Source organism: Myotis daubentonii, chromosome 3 (assembly GCF_963259705.1).
Source record: "Myotis daubentonii chromosome 3, mMyoDau2.1, whole genome shotgun sequence".
In the NCBI taxonomy this organism is placed as follows: Eukaryota; Metazoa; Chordata; class Mammalia; order Chiroptera; family Vespertilionidae; genus Myotis; species Myotis daubentonii.
Window position 1 is genome coordinate 7,222,849 of NC_081842.1, and position 17,420 is coordinate 7,240,268.

A 17,420-nucleotide genomic window follows, 5' to 3' on the forward strand; every position below is an offset into this window, starting at 1 on the left:
TGGAAAAACACCAGTCTGTCGGCTCCATGAGTGACGCGTACTTACAGGCAAGGGCAGCAAGAGAATGAATGTAGACCTTAAAACCAGGTAAAACTGGGGGATCAGGTGATTGCAGGGTACTTTTAAAAGTTACATTTATGTTCATTGGAGAGAAGGAAGTAGTTTTAAATTGTGTCCTTTTCTTTTACTTGGAGTCTCTCCTCCCATCTCCCATCCTGTCCACTAACCCCCAACATCAACTGTGGTTTAAAGGGAATCAGTAGGGTAGCCCCTACTCATGCTTTCCGGAATCTCAGCCAGAGCCTTCAGGTTTCCCCTTCACAGCCCCCGAGGCCAGAACTCCTAACTGTGTCCAGGACCAGTGCACACAGCGCACTGTGACAGATCCTGAGAGACTGACCAGAATGAGCCTCTTTGGAGAGGCACTAGGAGCCCACTGTTTCTCCACATATTCATAACTTGTTTACAATTCCAACTGCTCTGTTGCTGGGAGCGACGCCATTGCCTGCTGTTGGAATTTAATCTAAGCCTCTAATACTTTCAGAGATGCCCATCCTATTTTAATTTTCTGGAAGGGTTGGTGAGCGCAGGTTCTCAGGACTTCCTGAAGGGCTCAGGGTCTGGCCAGGATCCGACCCTAAATCCCAGGGGCAGTTGGAGCCTCCATTCCTGAAACTCTCCATCAGAGAATGCACACCCGTGTCCAGGGAGTCCGCAAGGGGCTGAACAAAACAGCCCCTCTGACACCCCATCTGTAAACTACACAATCACATGCGTTTAGTGTGAGGACTCCTGGTGAGATATTTCCCCAGAGGGACACAGCCGCAGCCACATTTGTCATCTAGATGGGGGCGGGGAGAGAGAGGGAGGGCAGGGTCGTGCAGAAATCACACCTGGTTCCACCTACCTGGTGTGACAGGACTTATTTTCAGGTCATCGAGGCCAAAAAGGGATCTGAAGGAGAAGGGGGCTTCGGCGGCGGGCGGGTCGTTCTCCCCCATGGTGACTATTTCAGGGCCTCTGAGGTTCGGCTCCACCTCCACCTCCACCTCCTTCACCAGGAAGAACAGAAAGTGTTTGCTTCCCTGATTATAGTTTCAGCCTCAAATGCATCTTGGTTGTGTCCAATCTTTGAAATCTGACAATCCTCATCAAGCAAATTCAGTACCGATTAATCAAAACTATTTCTCTGGTGGGCACGCATTGTTTCCTAAGCTACAACAGATAACAGAGAAACTTCGGGAGTTAGCGAACAACAATGAACTTAACTCTGCTAAAATACGACTTTCCCAATGCTCGTTCGACCAATCTTAAAATCAACTGAGTGCCCAGCTTCAGAGATACGGCCTTTTGCCATTTAAAGGTTAGCGTTCCAGAATTTCACAGAAGATAAATTACTTTCAAAGCACATCCCTCCGCTTTTATCATTGCTGTTCGTCTCCCATAAACTCAACCCTTTGCCTGCACAGGTGATAAGTCTATATAGACATAAGAAGTTCTGATACTCACATCACGTCCGAGCCCCTCAAGTGTCAACAGCCCCAGGGAGGGGACACTGGCCCACAGTATTTGTAGCTTTCCTGGCTCTCACAGCCATGACCTAATTAAGGATGAAAGTATCTGGGCCCTTGGGGTGCCCGGTCCCCGCCCCACTCTCAGAGCAAAGGGAGGAGTGGCTGGCACCAAAGCTACACTGGGGCTCTGTTTCCTCCAGGAGAATTCCTCCTATCGCAGGGCCCCAGAGGCCGGAGCCTTTGGAATTCATTCCCAGTAACTCCTCCAGGGGTGGAGGGAGCGAGGGAAGGGCCAAATGTCTCAACCACATCGCAGCTCCCCGCCCCAGGCAGCAGGTGTGACTGCTCAGCTCACCAAAATCCAGAGGTCCCGACAGGCACAGGAGCACAGACCCTTAGGGCACCTGTCTTATTTCCTTTACGTTTACCTGTTGTCATGTGTGCAACTCAAAAAGGAACTGTTAAGCCATTTAAAGCGGACTTTGTCTTCGTGCTGTTCCATGTGCTCACAGGAAAACCTAAGCGAGACTGTGCGCTTAAAAACGTTTCTCTCATTCCCGCCGTAAGAGGGGCTTTGAAGAGCATCTTAGGAAAGTAATGCACTCACAGTCAGCATCTTTGTCTATGATTCTGGCTGATACTGGCTGGTTAGCTGTCAGCATGTAGCAAATGGCACAGCTTCATTTATAACAAGAATAAGAGTAAAGGCTCAAATGCTTCCTGCAACCGGGAACCCAGATGAGGAAGTCCCTCCCCAAACACGCCATGGCTGGCAGGTGTCACCACAGGGAGGAAGGCAGAGGCGCCATCCGTCCACAGCGTCGCCTCTCCCCGCCACCCACTTCACTCACCATTTCTGGAGCCGCCATCATGAAAGGCACAACTAATTTCCTTTTTCATTATAAAAGCGAGCGGAATGGTGAGCCGGCGGCCAACGGGTTAGTCCCACCGGGAAATATTTCCAAGTCACTCAGCCTTGTCGACTCAATCGTCACAGCAAATGGCATGGTCGTGGGCGACAGTGTAACCCAACCTGCGTGTGGCTATCAGGTGGCCATCGGCGGCATGACCGCGGGGACCAGGGCGGGGGGAACGTGGCTGTCCTTTAATTAGTAAGTAAGGTAAGCAAGCCTTTGCAGAACCTTCACGTCAGAGAGCCTTTGGAATGCAGGCTCTCCTTTTACTTAAAAGAGCAGGGAGGTCTGCCCAGTGCCGAGCAAGCACACCAAGAGGCAGGGGAAAGGCTTGGTGGGGGTTTCCGTCCCCCCATGGGACTGAGCCCAAGGGTAGACTTGAAGCTGCTCTGAAGACAAAGGCAGGGAAGCGGACCGGTCTCACAGCCAACTCTCTACAGAGACACAGGGGGCCTCTGTGTCCCAAGGGGTTTCTGCACACAATGCGGCTTAAAGATGTGTTATCGGGAGAGAAAGGGCCCTGCCGCTCTGGGCCCGGTGGATGTGAAATGTGCACTCATTTATTCACAAATATTCATGGGCCGTCTGCCATGAGGCCAGGCATCTAGACTCAGAGCAGGTGGCAGAGGGATCAGAGCATCCATCTGTGGTCTCAGGTGGTGACAGACGCTAGGAAGGGGTGAGGCTGGGAGAGGCTCAGTGAGGGACGGGACAGGGTCGGGGGAGGAAGGCCTCTAGACAGAGTGATATTTCAGGCAAGACCTCGGCCATGTATCAAGTGGGTCTTGTGAGCTACGAGGGGAGGTTGTTCCAAGCGTGGGACCATCAACGCCAGAGACGCAGAGCGGATGAGCTGGGGGTGTCTAAGAAACCCCAAGAAAGCCCATGTGCTTGGAGAGGCCAGTGGGCGGATCATGGGGCCCAGGCCACTGGAAGGAAGGACTCTGGTTGATTTCTTTGTGGTGGAAAACGGGGAGGAGCTGAGCAGGGCAAGGTCAGGGTCTGAACATGTGCACTGAGTGCAGAGGCGGGGTGGGGTGGGGCAGGGTGGAGTTGGACACAACGGAGAGCCTAGAGTAGGCTGCTGAAAACCTTCGCCACCATGGCTGTGACTTGGCCACGGTCCTAGCAGTGCAGATGGAGAGGAGGGCTGCATTTGCGGTTGCTTTGAAAGCAGAATTGGCAGGAGTTGCCAATCGTGGTTTCACTCAAGCTCATTTTCCTGCCTCCAGCACCTGCCCAGGCACCTAGCCATGTCTTCTGGATTTAACACAGATCATCCTTCAAGCTCATAATCCCTTCTTCACATCTTTCCTAACTATGCTCTCCGTTCCCTGAACAAACGTTTCAATTTTTCCCTGTTGCTCTTGAAAGATAACTGTTCAAGCTAAGGAAAGGGATTCAGCTAGATGGGTATTTCCTGGTTTGTATAATTAAGCGTTTCCTTTGAAGGAGAATTTTACATTATAATATGTTATAAGCACAATTGCTCAAAAAGTGGTCTATCATTTAGGACAGAAAAATATATTTGAGTAGAGGCTATATTTCAGACCCCAAATCTAATCTTTTCCCTCTGGGGGACAAGCTTTGTCTATTTTCTGACTTTCACATTTAAGCAATCAAATTCATTTGTTCATGAAATTATTTCATCCTTTAAATTTCTCAAAGAAAAAAGATATTATTTAAATATATAGTTAACTTATATTTAAAGATGAAATGTTGAAATCTCTTCCTCTGAGATAGAGTATAATACAAAGAGATTCACTATACATATGCACTATGTCTAGTCAACATTTGGAATCCAAGCCAGTGCAATGAAATCAAAGAAGAAGGAAGGAAGGAAGGAAGGAAGGAAGGAAGGAAGGAAGGAAGGAAGGAAGGAAGGAAGGAAGGAAGGGCAGAAGATAAAAAGAAAAAAGAAGAAAGGAAAAAAGAAACTTTAAAAGAAAAGAATATATACTGCTAATAAATAAATAAAACTATCAGTATTCATAGACAAAATTATTTTTGGACATTATCTTAAAAATTTTCAAGACAAATGATTAGAACTGACAAGTAAGTCAAGCAAGATTTTTGGATACAAGTTCAATGTAAAATTATGTTAAATCAATAGTATTTTGATTTATCAGCAACAAAGAATACAAACATGAAATTTTAAAAAGATATAATTTACAGTGGCATCAAAAATGACCCAACACCTCAGAATAACCCAATTAATACTGCAAGACCTATCACATAAATTTCAATAATAGAATTTAAAGAAAATAAAGACCTGGAAACTCTATGCCAGGAAATCTGACTTAGACAAAATGGTCGCATTCTTTGAAAAAACAACTTAATACAACTGATACAAAGAGAATACTCCTATATCTATTAAATAAATTAAATTCATAATTTAAAACTTCTGAACAAAGAAAATTCTAGGCCCAGACGACTTCACTGGTAAATCCTTTCAAACATTTAAGAAAGAAGTTCTACCATCTTACAAAAACTCGGAGAATTGGGAAGAAATACTTCCCAACTCACTTATGAGGCCAAAATAATGTTGATGCTTAACGTGACCAACTGTCCTCATATGCCTGGAACTGAGAGGGGTCCTGTGATGGGCACTTTCAGGGCCAAGACCAGGAAAGTCACAGAAAAACCACAATGAGTTTAGCCACTAAACCCTAACAAGGGAATTACAGGAAAGGAAAACAGCAGGCCAAGCTAATTCACAGACATTGATGCAAAATTCTAAACCAGGTATTAGCAAATGAAAGCCAGCCCTCCATACAAGGCTAACATTATGAATAAGGTTTTATCTTATGGTTTTTATCGTGGTTTCAATTGACATTTTCCTGGCGACTAATAATGTTGAATATCTTTTCACACCCTCATTAACCACTCGTGTATCTTCTTTTGTCAAGTGTCTATATAGATCTTTTGCCCATTTTTAAAGTGGATTGTTTTCTTATTATTGATTTAAGAATAAATGTGCAAAAAAAAGAATAAATGTGCATACAATATACAGGATATATATATATATATATATATATATATATATATATATATATATATATATATATAGTTATACTAGAGGCCCAGTGTATGCAATTCATGTGGGGGTGTGTGTTCCACTCAGCCCAGCCTTCACCCTCTCCAATCCGGGACCCCTTGGGGGATGTCCAACTGCCAGGGATCAGGCCTAAACCGGCAATCGGACAGCCCTCTCACAATCCTGGAACGCTGGCTCCTAATCTCCTAATCACTCACCTGCCTGCCTGCCTGATCACCCCTCACTGCCTCTGCATGCCAGCCTGATATCACTTCTAACTGCCCCCCCCCTGCCAGCCTGGTTGCCCCTAACTGCCCCCCCCCACTGGCCTGGTTGCCCCCAACTGCCCCCCCCTGCCAGTCTGGTCGCTCCACACAGCCTGCTGTTCAGTCGTTTGGTCATCCCTCACTAACCCCCCTGCCGACCTGGTTGTAGGCAGCCACCTTGTGAGGGTATGAGGGTTAATTTGCATATTACCTCTTTATTATATAGGATTACATTCTGGATATGCTGGATACAACTCCTTTGTCAGGTGTATATATGGTGATATTTTCTCCCAGTCTATGGTAGCATTTTTATTTTCTTTTTTGGTGTCTTTCAAAGAGCAGGCCAGGGATGCTACAGTGCAGAAGGGTGCAAAGAAGGGCCCAGCCCAACATACCAATAGCTCCAAGGCTGAGCAATTCTGCTCTTGAACTTACCAGGATCCCAGGAGCTCCCCTGCCCCCATCCCTGCCCAGCCTCCTACTTATCTCTTCCATCCCTAAAAAAGCAACCACTCTGCTAGCTTGTACATCAATTTTTGAACCTTGTATAAATACAACCATATAGCATGTGCTCTTTGGTCCAAAATTATGTGTGTGAAATTAATCCACATAATTGTTTGTAGCCATAAGAAAAACCAAACAACCCATTTTTAAAAGGCTGAAGACTTGAACAGGATCTTCCACAAAGAGGTCACTTACGTGGCCAATTGCCTGTCTCATGGTGCTCAGTGTCATTGCCATGCAGGGCAATACAAATTAGAACCACAGTGAGATACCACTACACACCCACAGACTGGCTAAAAGTGAAAAGACTGCCAAGATCAAGTGTGGACAAAGATGCAGAGCAGCCGGAGGAATGCTCACCCACTGCTGGCGAGAGGCAAATGAACAACCGCTTTGTAAAACCGCTCGGCAGTTTCTAATGCAGTGCGGACATCTCCTGTGAGCCCAAAATCCCTCCTGTGGGTAAGTACCTAACAGAAATGTACCTCGGGCACCAAAAGACATACACGAGAGTGTCTGCAGCGGCCAAACAGTGGAAAACCACCCAAATGCACATAGACAGAGAAATAAATGATGGTACATTCATCTCATAGAACGCTACCTAGCAATGCAGAGAGCTAACTATGGCTACAAACAATTATGTGGATTAATTTCACACACATAATTTTGGACCAAAGAGCACATGCTATATGGTTGTATTTATATAAGGTTCAAAAACTGATGTACAAGCTAGCAGAGTGGTTGCTTTTTTAGGGATGGAAGAGATAACTAGGAGGCTGGGCTGGGCTGGGGGCAGGGGAGCTCCTGAGATCCTGGTAAGTTCAAGAGCAGAATTGCTCAGCCTTGGAGCTATTGGTATGTTGGGCTGGGCCCTTCTTTGCACCCTTCTGCACTGTAGCATCCCTGGCCTCAACCGCTAGATGCCAGTAACAAACGCCCCCGCCCCCCTCATTTTGAGGATCAAAAATGTCTCCAGAGGTTGCCATGAGGGAGCCAGAACGCCCCCGGTTGACAGCCAGTTTTATTGCTGGCCCTGGGGGAGTTAGGGGCGTGTGCTCACTTTATGAAAATTCATTGAGCGGCACATATACAATTCAGCAACTTTGCTGCATGCATAAAAACTTTTTTTAAACATAAAGCTTTTAAAATTGAAAAAAAAGAAAGAAGTCAATGAATAACTAAAAGAGCCAAAAAATTGTAGAGTGAGCACGGAAGGTCGGTACAGTACAATGTCTTGTCTGCACGTAAGACACTAAGACCCGGGTCAGGCAGGTTCTGTGGCCTCGGGCCCCAGTGGAGAACCCTCGGCCCCGGCTCCCTCCCCCTCCCCCTTCTCATGCAGACTTGCTCCCAGTGCCGCCCAGTCAGAGCCAAGGCTGGCTCTGCACAGGGACCCCTGGGACCCGAACCCACTGTGGAAACAGGGTGGATGGGCACCGCACCCCAGCACCCTGCCAAGAGCCTTCTGAAAACCAGTATCACATGCAAACAGGATATTAGGTTTTGTCAGAGAGATCAAAAAAGGCTTGAGGTTTTTCTTCACAGCCTCAGCCTCTCCTGCCGCTCCCTCTCTGGCTTTATCTGCTCATTTCAGTCGGAGGCAGGAAGAGATGGCAGCCGGGGAGACCCAGGTCTACGCCAAGGTCAACAGCAAGCTCAAGGCCCGCAGCGCCGCCTCCCTCCTGGACCCCCTCCTGAGTCTGGGCTTCCCAGCACACACCGCGTGAGTACTCCCCGCCGGCACCTGCCCCTGGCCCCCCGCCTGACCCTTCTGAGGTCCCGGCCACAAAACTGCAGGCCGCTCCGAGCACCTACTTCCTGTCGAAGGGGCGCCTTGCAGGGCGAGGTGCTGTTGCTAAATTAGGCCCTTTGCCGCCGTCTTTAAATGATAGGATCAGGACCAACTCTGCTGGCCCGTTTGGGGGGGGGGGGGGGGCGCGTGGTGGGCCTGAATTTGTGACCATTGGAAACCACGTGTCACCATGGTGCCCCATTTCTCAGGGTGTGGAGGAGCTTGGGGCCTATTGTACCCTCTTTGTGGGCAGCTCAGTGCCTCAGAGAGGACTTTTCAAACTCTAATCTGAAAGACCCCACCACCCAGTGGGTCTCTAATTCTGGGACCGGTGAGGTGAGGATGTTTCTAACTGATGCAGGAAACCATCCGTCCTTAGGAAAAAACTCAAGTGCCCGAAAATGAAACAAAATGGTTAAGAATCGACTGGGTTAGCACAATCCTGCGTGTCCAAGGCAAAAGCCCACATGTAGAAAACTTGAACCATAGGAGTCACCCCTCTCGGCGAGGGAAGAAATCCCCAAAGCGATGAGCTGTGCTACTGACCCTGGGTTACAGCTGCCACAGAAAACGATTTCTTAGAGCCGGTCCTTTCCAAGGTTATCCACATGGAAAATACACCAGAAGTCCCCTTAGCTACCCCTGGATTTGGGAGGGGGGCAAACTTCCCTTGAACATTGTAACGAAATCCCAACCAAATCGGATGGAATAATGTAGACGTTACACTTTGTCCTCACGCTATGTTCACACTAACCCGGGGCCTGTGAGATGGAGCAGAAGGCAGTGTGAGCAGGGTGCCTGCCGTGTGCGCCCCCATCCCCAGCACCTGACATCGGGGGGCAGAGGGGGACACTGAGGCGGAGAGGGCAGGTGACTTCCTACCTCGGGCAGGACCCAGACCCCACTCTCTAAAGCACCGAGAAAGCCGCGCTCTGTCACACTGCTCGCACTGTAGCCTGGACACACACTCAAAATTCCTTCCAACTTAAACATCGGCCGCATGTTGGGGGTAGGAGACCTGTTTTAAACCCCTCATTAGTCTGAAGCACCCAGGAAGGCTCTGAGCCACGGTCTCTCTGGTGGAACCGCTCCGGCAGGCGCATCCCCCCGGTACTGGCCACCTAGCAGCACTGAACCGCACCCCCTGGCCCCCGCATCACCCTCAGCCACCTCGGGCTGAGTCCCTGAACCAATGCCTTTAGCCGGATCCCATTCTCTTCAATTTGCTCCGGTTCAGTTACATGGAGCTCAGTGACTGTACCTCCTGGTTACAATGGTGAGAAGACACAGTCAGGCCGCAGGGACCGCAGGCTGGCAGGGGAGGCCAGCGGACATGAGCTCACTGAGACGATAAGCAAGGTGACCGTGTGCGTGGCTGGGACACAGAGGGGCTGCACACCCACCTGGAGGCGGTTTGGGGGCGACGTTTGATCTGAACCGGGAAGAGCATGGGTGTGCGGGTGCGGGGCTGCATTTGGCGGGGAGACACGTGTGCAAGCCAGGGCTGTGACCCTTCCGGCCGCCCAGAGAACCTGGAGTGTGTCCACCTGGCCCCGGTGCAGGGTACACGGGGGGCGGGAGGAGACAGACTGCAGGCGTGGGTGGACCTCAGGCATGAGCCCTTGGCCCCCATGCCAAGGACTGAGAGGAAAACGGGCAGGCCGGTGAGCAGGTCTGCATGCCCACAGAGCGCAGCGAGGGCCCAGGGAGGACAGAGGCCTGCGCTGCATCCAGCTTGAAGTGTCCAGCCCCTGGGGGACAAGGGGCAAGGGACGGGGGCCGCTGTGTGGCAGGGCTGCCCCCGCCTCTCGCCCCTTCCACACACACTGGAAGGCGGGTTCTGAATGCCCTTGCCTCCGCTTTCCTGTAGGCTGAAGGCATTGGCAGCCACTGGGAGAAAGACGGCGGAGGAGGCCGCAGACTGGTGAGTGGGGCTTTCTGCACACGGGAGGGCCTGTGGCTTGAGGACTCGCAGGGTGGGCCAGGGAGGTGCTCAGTGCAGTCTGGCGGGACCGGGCCGCCTCTGTGCCAGCCCACCCAGCACTGAGGGAAGGGAATAAGGAATCCACGTTTAAAACAGAAAACAAGAGAGAGAGAGCTTGAAACAAGGCCCTCTTCACTTAAAATCGGTTGTCGAGAAAGTAAACAAGCCACCTGACTTGTTGCACACCCCGCGAAGAGCCCTCTGCTGACATAAAATAGAGGCTGCCACTCGCTAGGCCCCTCTGATGGGGAGAGAATTTCCAGGGGTTGTAAATGTCCCCTGTGGCATCCGCAAGGCGCTCTTAAGGGGCGCCAGGTGTCTGGGGGCGGGTGAGGAGCCCCGGTTCCCGGCAGTTCCCACCCACCAGCTATGTGACTCTGCACACTGCCCACAGGCCTTAGTTGTCTGCTCTGGGAATCTGGAAAGGGCACCCCGTTCTCTAGAACCCGGTCCTGCCTGAATGTGCCATGATGCCACCAATCTGCCCCAGGCAGGAAGTCCCCTCACTCTGCCCCAAAACAGCCACAGCGGAACTCAAACAATAGAGACCGGGTCCCGTGAGGCTGGGGTGCCCTCCACGGAGCAGACGGCAGATACTGCAGGGGGTCTCTGAGTGTCCAGCATGCCCTCGGTGGGAATGCCCTTCCTCCTCCAGGAACTCTAGGCCAAGGGCAAAGCACACGGCCCCTCCACAGGACAGAGAAGCACCAAGGCTCTGGGCCAGGCTCGCTCTAGTCAGCCGCCAGATTTCAATTAGAAGCCAAGCCCACCGCTGGGACGGCCCTGGTTGGTCCCTCCGCCATGAGACTAGAAGTCCTACCAAGGAACTGGGAGGCAGTAGGATCCCCCAGTCTCAGTCTAGAGTGGGCCCAACCTCACTCGTAACCAGGGAGCTGCAAATTCAGATGCCCTTCAAGACAACAGGACCTTGAAGGGTTGGTGAGGGAGAGGAAAGGGGTGGCCTCTTACTTTTCTGGTTGTAGCATGAGGTGTCTATCAACATTGAAAGTGTGTGTAACAGCCCAAAACCACAGTTCCAAGTCTAAGGACATCCTCTGGAGAAATACAAAGGGGCTACAAAAGCAGGAGCAAGACCCTTAATTACAGTGTTAAAAAGAAACTGTTTGAATGCCCACCAGTGGGAAGGCTGAAGGGAAGTCGCACATGTGCATAGGTGGTGGGATGTTCCACAGCCCTGAGAAGGTTCCTGCTTAGCCAGGAGTGGATGTATTAGCCTGGGGGAGTCGGAAAAACATTGCTGAGTAAAAAATGCAAGTGGCAGAATAATTTCAACAATGGCTTATGTTTTATATAAAAAACACACACAAGTGCTATCTATGAATTTATTGCTTATGTATACAGAAGAAAACAAAGCAGATTAACCATTGAGGTTGCCTCTAGAAGGGGGAGGAGCCAGGATGAAGGGGGTGGAGCCAGGGTGAAGGGGGAGGAGCCAGGATGGAGGGGGTGGAGCCAGGATGAAGGGGGAGGAGCCAGGATAAGGAGGATGGGTTTTTTTTATTACTATTAGGGAGATGTATTTTCATGTAACTAATGTTTTCCCTGAGTGGTTGCCTACTACTTTCTAAACTTAATATCATCTCACAAGCACTTCCCTGAGTCATTAGAAATTCTTCGAAACCACAATTTCTAATAAACAGATACGTAAATTCACTATTATTTATCTAGTTTGTCCTTCTTTTCTATTGTAAATAGCCCTACATTCAGTATTCCATACATGTAGTTTTTTCCATACATTTTGTTTTTCCCTTTGGCTAACTTTCTGGAAGTAGACTTATTAGTTCAAATGGTCTGGGTATTTTAAGGCTCTTGACATATACCAACAAGTTGCCATATACAAAGGGGCACAAATTTATCCTCAAAGCTCACTGCACCTTTACACCATTGAGCATAACTTTTATCCTTTGAAAATTATTTCGTTCATTTGACAGGTGAGCAAATGGTTGTTTTAATTCTCATTTTTCTTATTAATGAGAATGAACTTGAGTTTTGGTTTGTATATTCTTTTCCCTTGTATCGAAAATAACTTTTTCTGAGGTGAAAGGAAATATCATAGCCACCTAAATGTTGTCTAGTTCTTCGTGGGTTTGATTTTTACATTGAATTGGAAGTGTGAGATAAAATTAAAATGAAAGTATTTTCCACAAAATTTTTCAACACTGAGGGGATGGCTGGACCACAAAGGTCATCTGAAGACCAGGTTTTACTTCACTGTCACCTTCCTCTCAACTTCTTGACCTTTGACCAGGCGATCAGACTAAGCTGGGCCTGAACCCTGAGTGAACTCCGGCCCCTCTGCGGCCACGGGAAGCTAACGTTGGGGCTGTGGCGGTGAGGTGGCTGGAGGACGGGTGGATGTGGCCTCGGTGCTCAGCACGGCCTGCTATTCTGTCCTCCCGGGGGAGAGACTCTGTGAGGACACAGGTGACAGTGGCCGCTCTCTGTTGCAGGCTGCGCTGTCACTGCAATGACCCGTCTCTGGATGACCCCATCCCCCAGGAGTACGCCCTTTTCCTCTGCCCCACGGGGTCCCTGCTGGAGAAGCTCCAGGAGTTCTGGAGGGAGAGCAGGCGGCAGTGCACCAAGAACAGAGCTCACGAGGTCTTCCCTCACATAACGCTCTGTGACTTCTTCACGGTGAGTCGGCCCCGCTGCCTCTCAGGCTCATGACCACGGCAGCTGAAGTCATTTTCGGTGATGACTCGGCAGGGATGGGACAACACTGAGGGCAGCCACATGATTTGTTTTTACGGGGCGTCCACAGCTGTAGGGTTAGCTGACCTCTGTGTGAGATGTTCCTGACATTCCTCCTCGCCTTTATCTGGTCAACTCCTAGTCATCCTGCAGAACCCAACTCGTTTATCCCCTCCCTTTTCTAAGTCTTTCCCCGCTTCCCAGGCAGAAGGGATGGCTGCCCCTTTGTGTTCCCACCTTCCTTTTGTCTGTATCTCCATTGGCGCTTTCCTATTGTGTGACAGTGTGTCTGGGCATCTCTGCATCCCTCACCAGACAGAACCCCTCGGGTAAAGGTGGAGGCTCCCCTCATCTTTGTACCCCCAGAGATTAGCACGGTGCCTGAAACAGGGGAGGTGCTTCAGAAATGTGTGATGGATCAACCGAGGAATGGGTGAGCTTGGCCAGTCACAAATGCAGGACTGTTCCCTGCCCGGGGGACCAGCCCTGACTTAGAAAATGGTCCAGTAGGCAGCTCCATAGGGTTCCTGGGCTGCTCAGAAGAGAAGAAGGAGGTGTGAGAAGGAGGGAGGGTGGGAGGGACAGACACCACTTCCTCTGTGGTCCCCCAGAACAACCTGGAGAGGGCACACCCTGGCCCGGCCCTGATGCCAGCAAACTCTGTGGGTTCCACCCAGCAGTCAGGCCGGGCAGTTCAGGCAAGATTCTCCAGGTGACTGATGGGGGCCTGCCTGCAGCTTTGGGGTGAGGAGTGGCATTTGGCACTAGGCAGAGTATTGAGACAGAACTGAGTGCAGGGAACTGGGGGGCAGAGTCCATGTTGGTTCACGGTCCTCCAAGAAGCAGCCCCCAGAATTGGAAGTGTAGGGGGTTTCTGTGGGAGAAACACCCGTAAGGGATAAAGGAGAAGGAAGGATGGGCAGGGCGAGCCTTGCAGTGTTGCGGCCAAAGGTAAACTGAGTGGGGGGGAGGGGGTGAAAGGATTAAGGAAAGACAGATAAGAGAATGAAAGCTGGGTCTCGGTGGGACGCTGCTCCCTGATGAGGAGACAACACCAGCACCCACAAGCCGTGTCTTTATTTTATAGCAGATGCCACGAGGCAAAGCAGGGGCGTGAGTTCCAACCCTACTCAACTACATGCACCTGAACTCTAGCACAAGGCACGTGGGGCCACGTGTTTGGACCATAGGTTCAAGCTTACTACCACAGCCATTGGCTATAATTGTGCTGGGTGGGCCCTGCCCTCCAGCTGGGATTTGCACGTGGCAATGAGAGGACCCTGTCCTTTCATTAGTCTGAGGTTTGAACCTGGCCAAAACACGGTAGCCGCGCCCTATATTGCAGAGCTGACACCTGTGGATGGGGGTGGGGGAGACGGGACACTAGAGTCTCACCTGCACTTGCTGCTCCCAGAAAGATGGGCAGCCTGAGAGCCGAGACCCCCCAGGGGCCATGACTGACCCGGTCACTATGGGAGGGTGGCCTGTGGCTGGGTCACAGGTCAGTCCCCGGGTGCACAGGTACTGCCCTCCTCGCTGTAGGCTCTGAGCAGTGCACCGTGGCTGCCCTGGAGTCTACGGAACCTCCAGAACCAAAGGCTGCCATTCGGAGCATAGCCCTGGGCCACAGGACGGAAAGGGTGCTGGCTCAGGATGTGATGCGGAGGCTGAGTCAGCATGACAGGGCCTGAGGGACTGTAGTTAAGTGGCAAGGGATTTCCAACCTTGAAGGAATATTCCATTCCACAAAGAATCTTACCCTGAAATCTCTAAGATACTGAGGACCAGGTATAGCACAGATCCCTAACCCCAAACACATGAACCATGCTTCAGTGTTGTGAACAGAAAAGAGGCTCGCTCGGTGGCATAATTTTTATTAATTACATTAACTGGTGTTAAAAATACTAAATGACCTGGAGACTCTTACACTTAGTGAAACATGCCAATCTGAGAAAGACAAATATCACATGATCTCACTTATTTGTGGAATCTAATGAACAAAATTATTTGACCAACAAAATAAGACCTGAAGCATGGAGGCATGGAGCAGACTGACATACCTCGACGTGGGGGTAAGGGGACCAAGAGAGAGAAACCAAAGAACTTATATACTTACTAGTGGCCCAGTGCACGAAATTCGTGCACATTAAAAGGGGATTAATTAGAGGAAATATTTTAATACTGCTATTTGCCCTTTCTCTATAATACAAGTGTCAGAGATGAAAGAAAATTAGTAAAATGTATATGAAAATCTTCCTCCTGTCAGAGTCTGGGGTACGCTGCGGGACCCAGAGTCAAGTCCCCACATACCCGTGGCACCTCAAAATTGCGCAAGACCCAGACCCAGCCGGCCACACCCCCACTGGGCGAGATCCAGACCCAGTGGGCCCCACCCCTGTCAAGCCCCGCTGGGCAGGGGACGCAGCCTCAGGTCCCTTGTCCTGGCGCCAGGCAGGGGGCATAGCCTCAGATCCCCCAGTGCACCCTCAGGTCCCCCAGCCCAGTGCCAGGGGGTGGTGCATGGCCTGAGGTCCCCCGGCCCAGGCTGGGGCAGGGTGCATACCTTGAGGTCCCCGTCAAGCCCTGCCAGGCGGGGGGTGCAGCCTCAGGTCCCCCAGCTCAGCACCAGGGCAGGGGGTACGGCCTGAGGTCCCCTGTCAAGCCCAACCAGGCGGGGGGGAGGGAGGACACAGCCTCAGGTCCCCTGCCCTGGCCCGGTGGCACACAGCCTCAGTCCCTGCTGATTACTCATTAAGGCACCTTACGGGAACTCTGCCTCCACTGTGGGCGCAGCCATCTTGTGTTATGGAATCCCTGCCTCTGCTGTTGGCGCAGCCATCTTGACCGTTACTGCATGGTCAATTTGCATATTCCCTCTTTATTAGATAAGATATGCATAGCCCATGGACACGGACAATAGGGTGGTGGAGACCTCAGCTGGGGGAGGTGGGGGAGTAGGGACTGGGCAGAAAGGGGTACAGGGGAGAAAATGGGAGACATCTGTAATACTGTCAACAATAAAAATCTATTAAAATTTAAAAGTGATAATCAATGAGCCACTTTAAAATGGAGCCGGAGCTGCCATCCCAGAAATGCCCTGCACATCTCATGCCTCAAAGCTCGGAATGTTAGAACAGGCAAAACAACCTTCGACTGGGCCCGAGCAACCTTGTTTCCCAAAGGGCTGTCCGCAGGGATAACCAGAAAGCAGCTATGGTGACGCCTGGGCTGAAAGTTAGAAACATCATTTAGAATTAGCGTCGCTATAGTGGCTTATCTGCACCAACAGCAATGCCTTCCTTCTATGGATGTAATTGCCCCCCTTCCCTTTCCCATCAACATACCCTGGTCTTTATCTTGTGCCTGAATCCGTGCTTCCCACACAGCTGTTCTTGTCTTCGATCACAGTCAATGCTGTTGCCTCTCACTCTGAAAGGCCTCTATTTCAGTTTAACATGGTGGCCGGGTAACAAGCGCTGAGCGAGCACATGGCTGTCCCTTCCCGCAGTGTGAAGACCAGAAGGTGGAGTGTCTGTACGAGGCTCTAAAGAGAGCTGGAGACAAGGTGCTGGGCACCTTCCCGCCGGCGGTCCCTCTGGTTCTCCATTCTTCCGTCAGCTACCTCGGCTTCTTCGTGAACGACAGCCCTGCGGACGTCATCCGGGAATTCGCCATGACGTTCGCCACGGAAGCAGCTATCTTGGCAGGTAGGCAGCCCAGCCAGTCGAACACACTGGGCTGGTCAACAGAAAGTGGCCCCTCTGTGGGGGGGGGGGGGCTGTGCTCTCCCCACTTGGACACCGTAGGTGGATCCCACGCAGGAAGCATGCAGGCTGGTCCTTAGAACAGCAATGGTCCGACAGCCGGCCGGGCCTGGAACAGGGGTGCACCCGCCCTTGCCCTGGCCATACCCCTTCCCCCCTCTCCCTTGCCAAGCGACTTCTCTGATACGGCCTTAAGCCAAGGCTGAACGATTTCACCTAGGGAGCAGGTGTCCTCACCAGGAACGCAAACAGATTCTGAGAACCAGCAGTGTCTTGTCTCGAAGTGGGACTAGCCTTGTTTGCATCGATTTCAAATGGTTTTCTAAACACTTGCCATATTCCAGCCGCCGAGGAAACTGTCCCAGGTGGGCGTGTGGGGCTCTGTCAAGACAGGGATTGTCGGCTGGTGGGCACACAGGGGGACAGGGGTCTCTCCCAGCCCTGTGCCCACCTTGAGCAGCGACCCTCACCAAGTTAGTGCTGTGTGTAAAACACAAGTCCTGGCTGGTTTCTTTGAATGTTTGGGCATGAGCTTAGTCCTCTCTCCTTGGCTTCTTGGGGAAAGATTCTTTGAGAATCAACAAAATTCCTTTTTCTCCAAATGCCAGTCTTCACACCTCCCCAAAAAGTGGGTCTCCTGGCCCATTTCCCAAATGGAGGCTCTGAGGCTCTGAAGGGTAGTATGTCTGCCCAAGGTCACTGTCATAGGTTGATTAGTGTCCCCTAAAATCCCCGTCTACCCACAACCACAGAAAAGGACCCTATTTGGAAACAGGGTATTTGCAGACGTAACTGGTTAAAATGAGGTCACACTGGAGTAGGATGGGTCCTAAATCCCATCACTGGTGTCGGAGTCCTTGTGAGAAGAGAGGAGACCCAGGAGGAGGCCACAGGAAGATGAGGCGGAGACTGAGTGATGCAGCCACAGCC

General features: G+C 51.0%; 2 protein-coding genes across 3 annotated transcripts in view; one reads left to right on the plus strand and one right to left on the minus strand.

The window, feature by feature from the left end:
• The window catches only part of TMPRSS3 (transmembrane serine protease 3), a 20,934-nt gene extending 19,317 nt beyond the window's left edge, over positions 1–1,617 (minus strand). The window contains exons 1-2 of the mRNA XM_059686530.1: positions 1,510–1,617; positions 908–1,052 (exon numbers count right to left, since the gene is read on the minus strand). Coding sequence (XP_059542513.1) covers positions 908–1,001 — 94 coding nt within the window. The 5' untranslated portion in view covers positions 1,002–1,052; positions 1,510–1,617. The remainder of the gene's footprint in view (positions 1–907; positions 1,053–1,509) is intronic.
• A 6,217-nt stretch (positions 1,618–7,834) lies between these two features.
• Positions 7,835–17,420, plus strand: part of UBASH3A (ubiquitin associated and SH3 domain containing A) — a 43,426-nt gene continuing 33,840 nt past the window's right edge. For both annotated transcript variants that reach the window (XM_059686531.1, XM_059686532.1), the window contains exons 1-4: positions 7,835–7,958; positions 9,898–9,951; positions 12,483–12,669; positions 16,235–16,433. In XM_059686531.1, the coding sequence (XP_059542514.1) occupies positions 7,846–7,958; positions 9,898–9,951; positions 12,483–12,669; positions 16,235–16,433 (553 nt within the window). In that variant the 5' untranslated portion in view covers positions 7,835–7,845. The remainder of the gene's footprint in view (positions 7,959–9,897; positions 9,952–12,482; positions 12,670–16,234; positions 16,434–17,420) is intronic.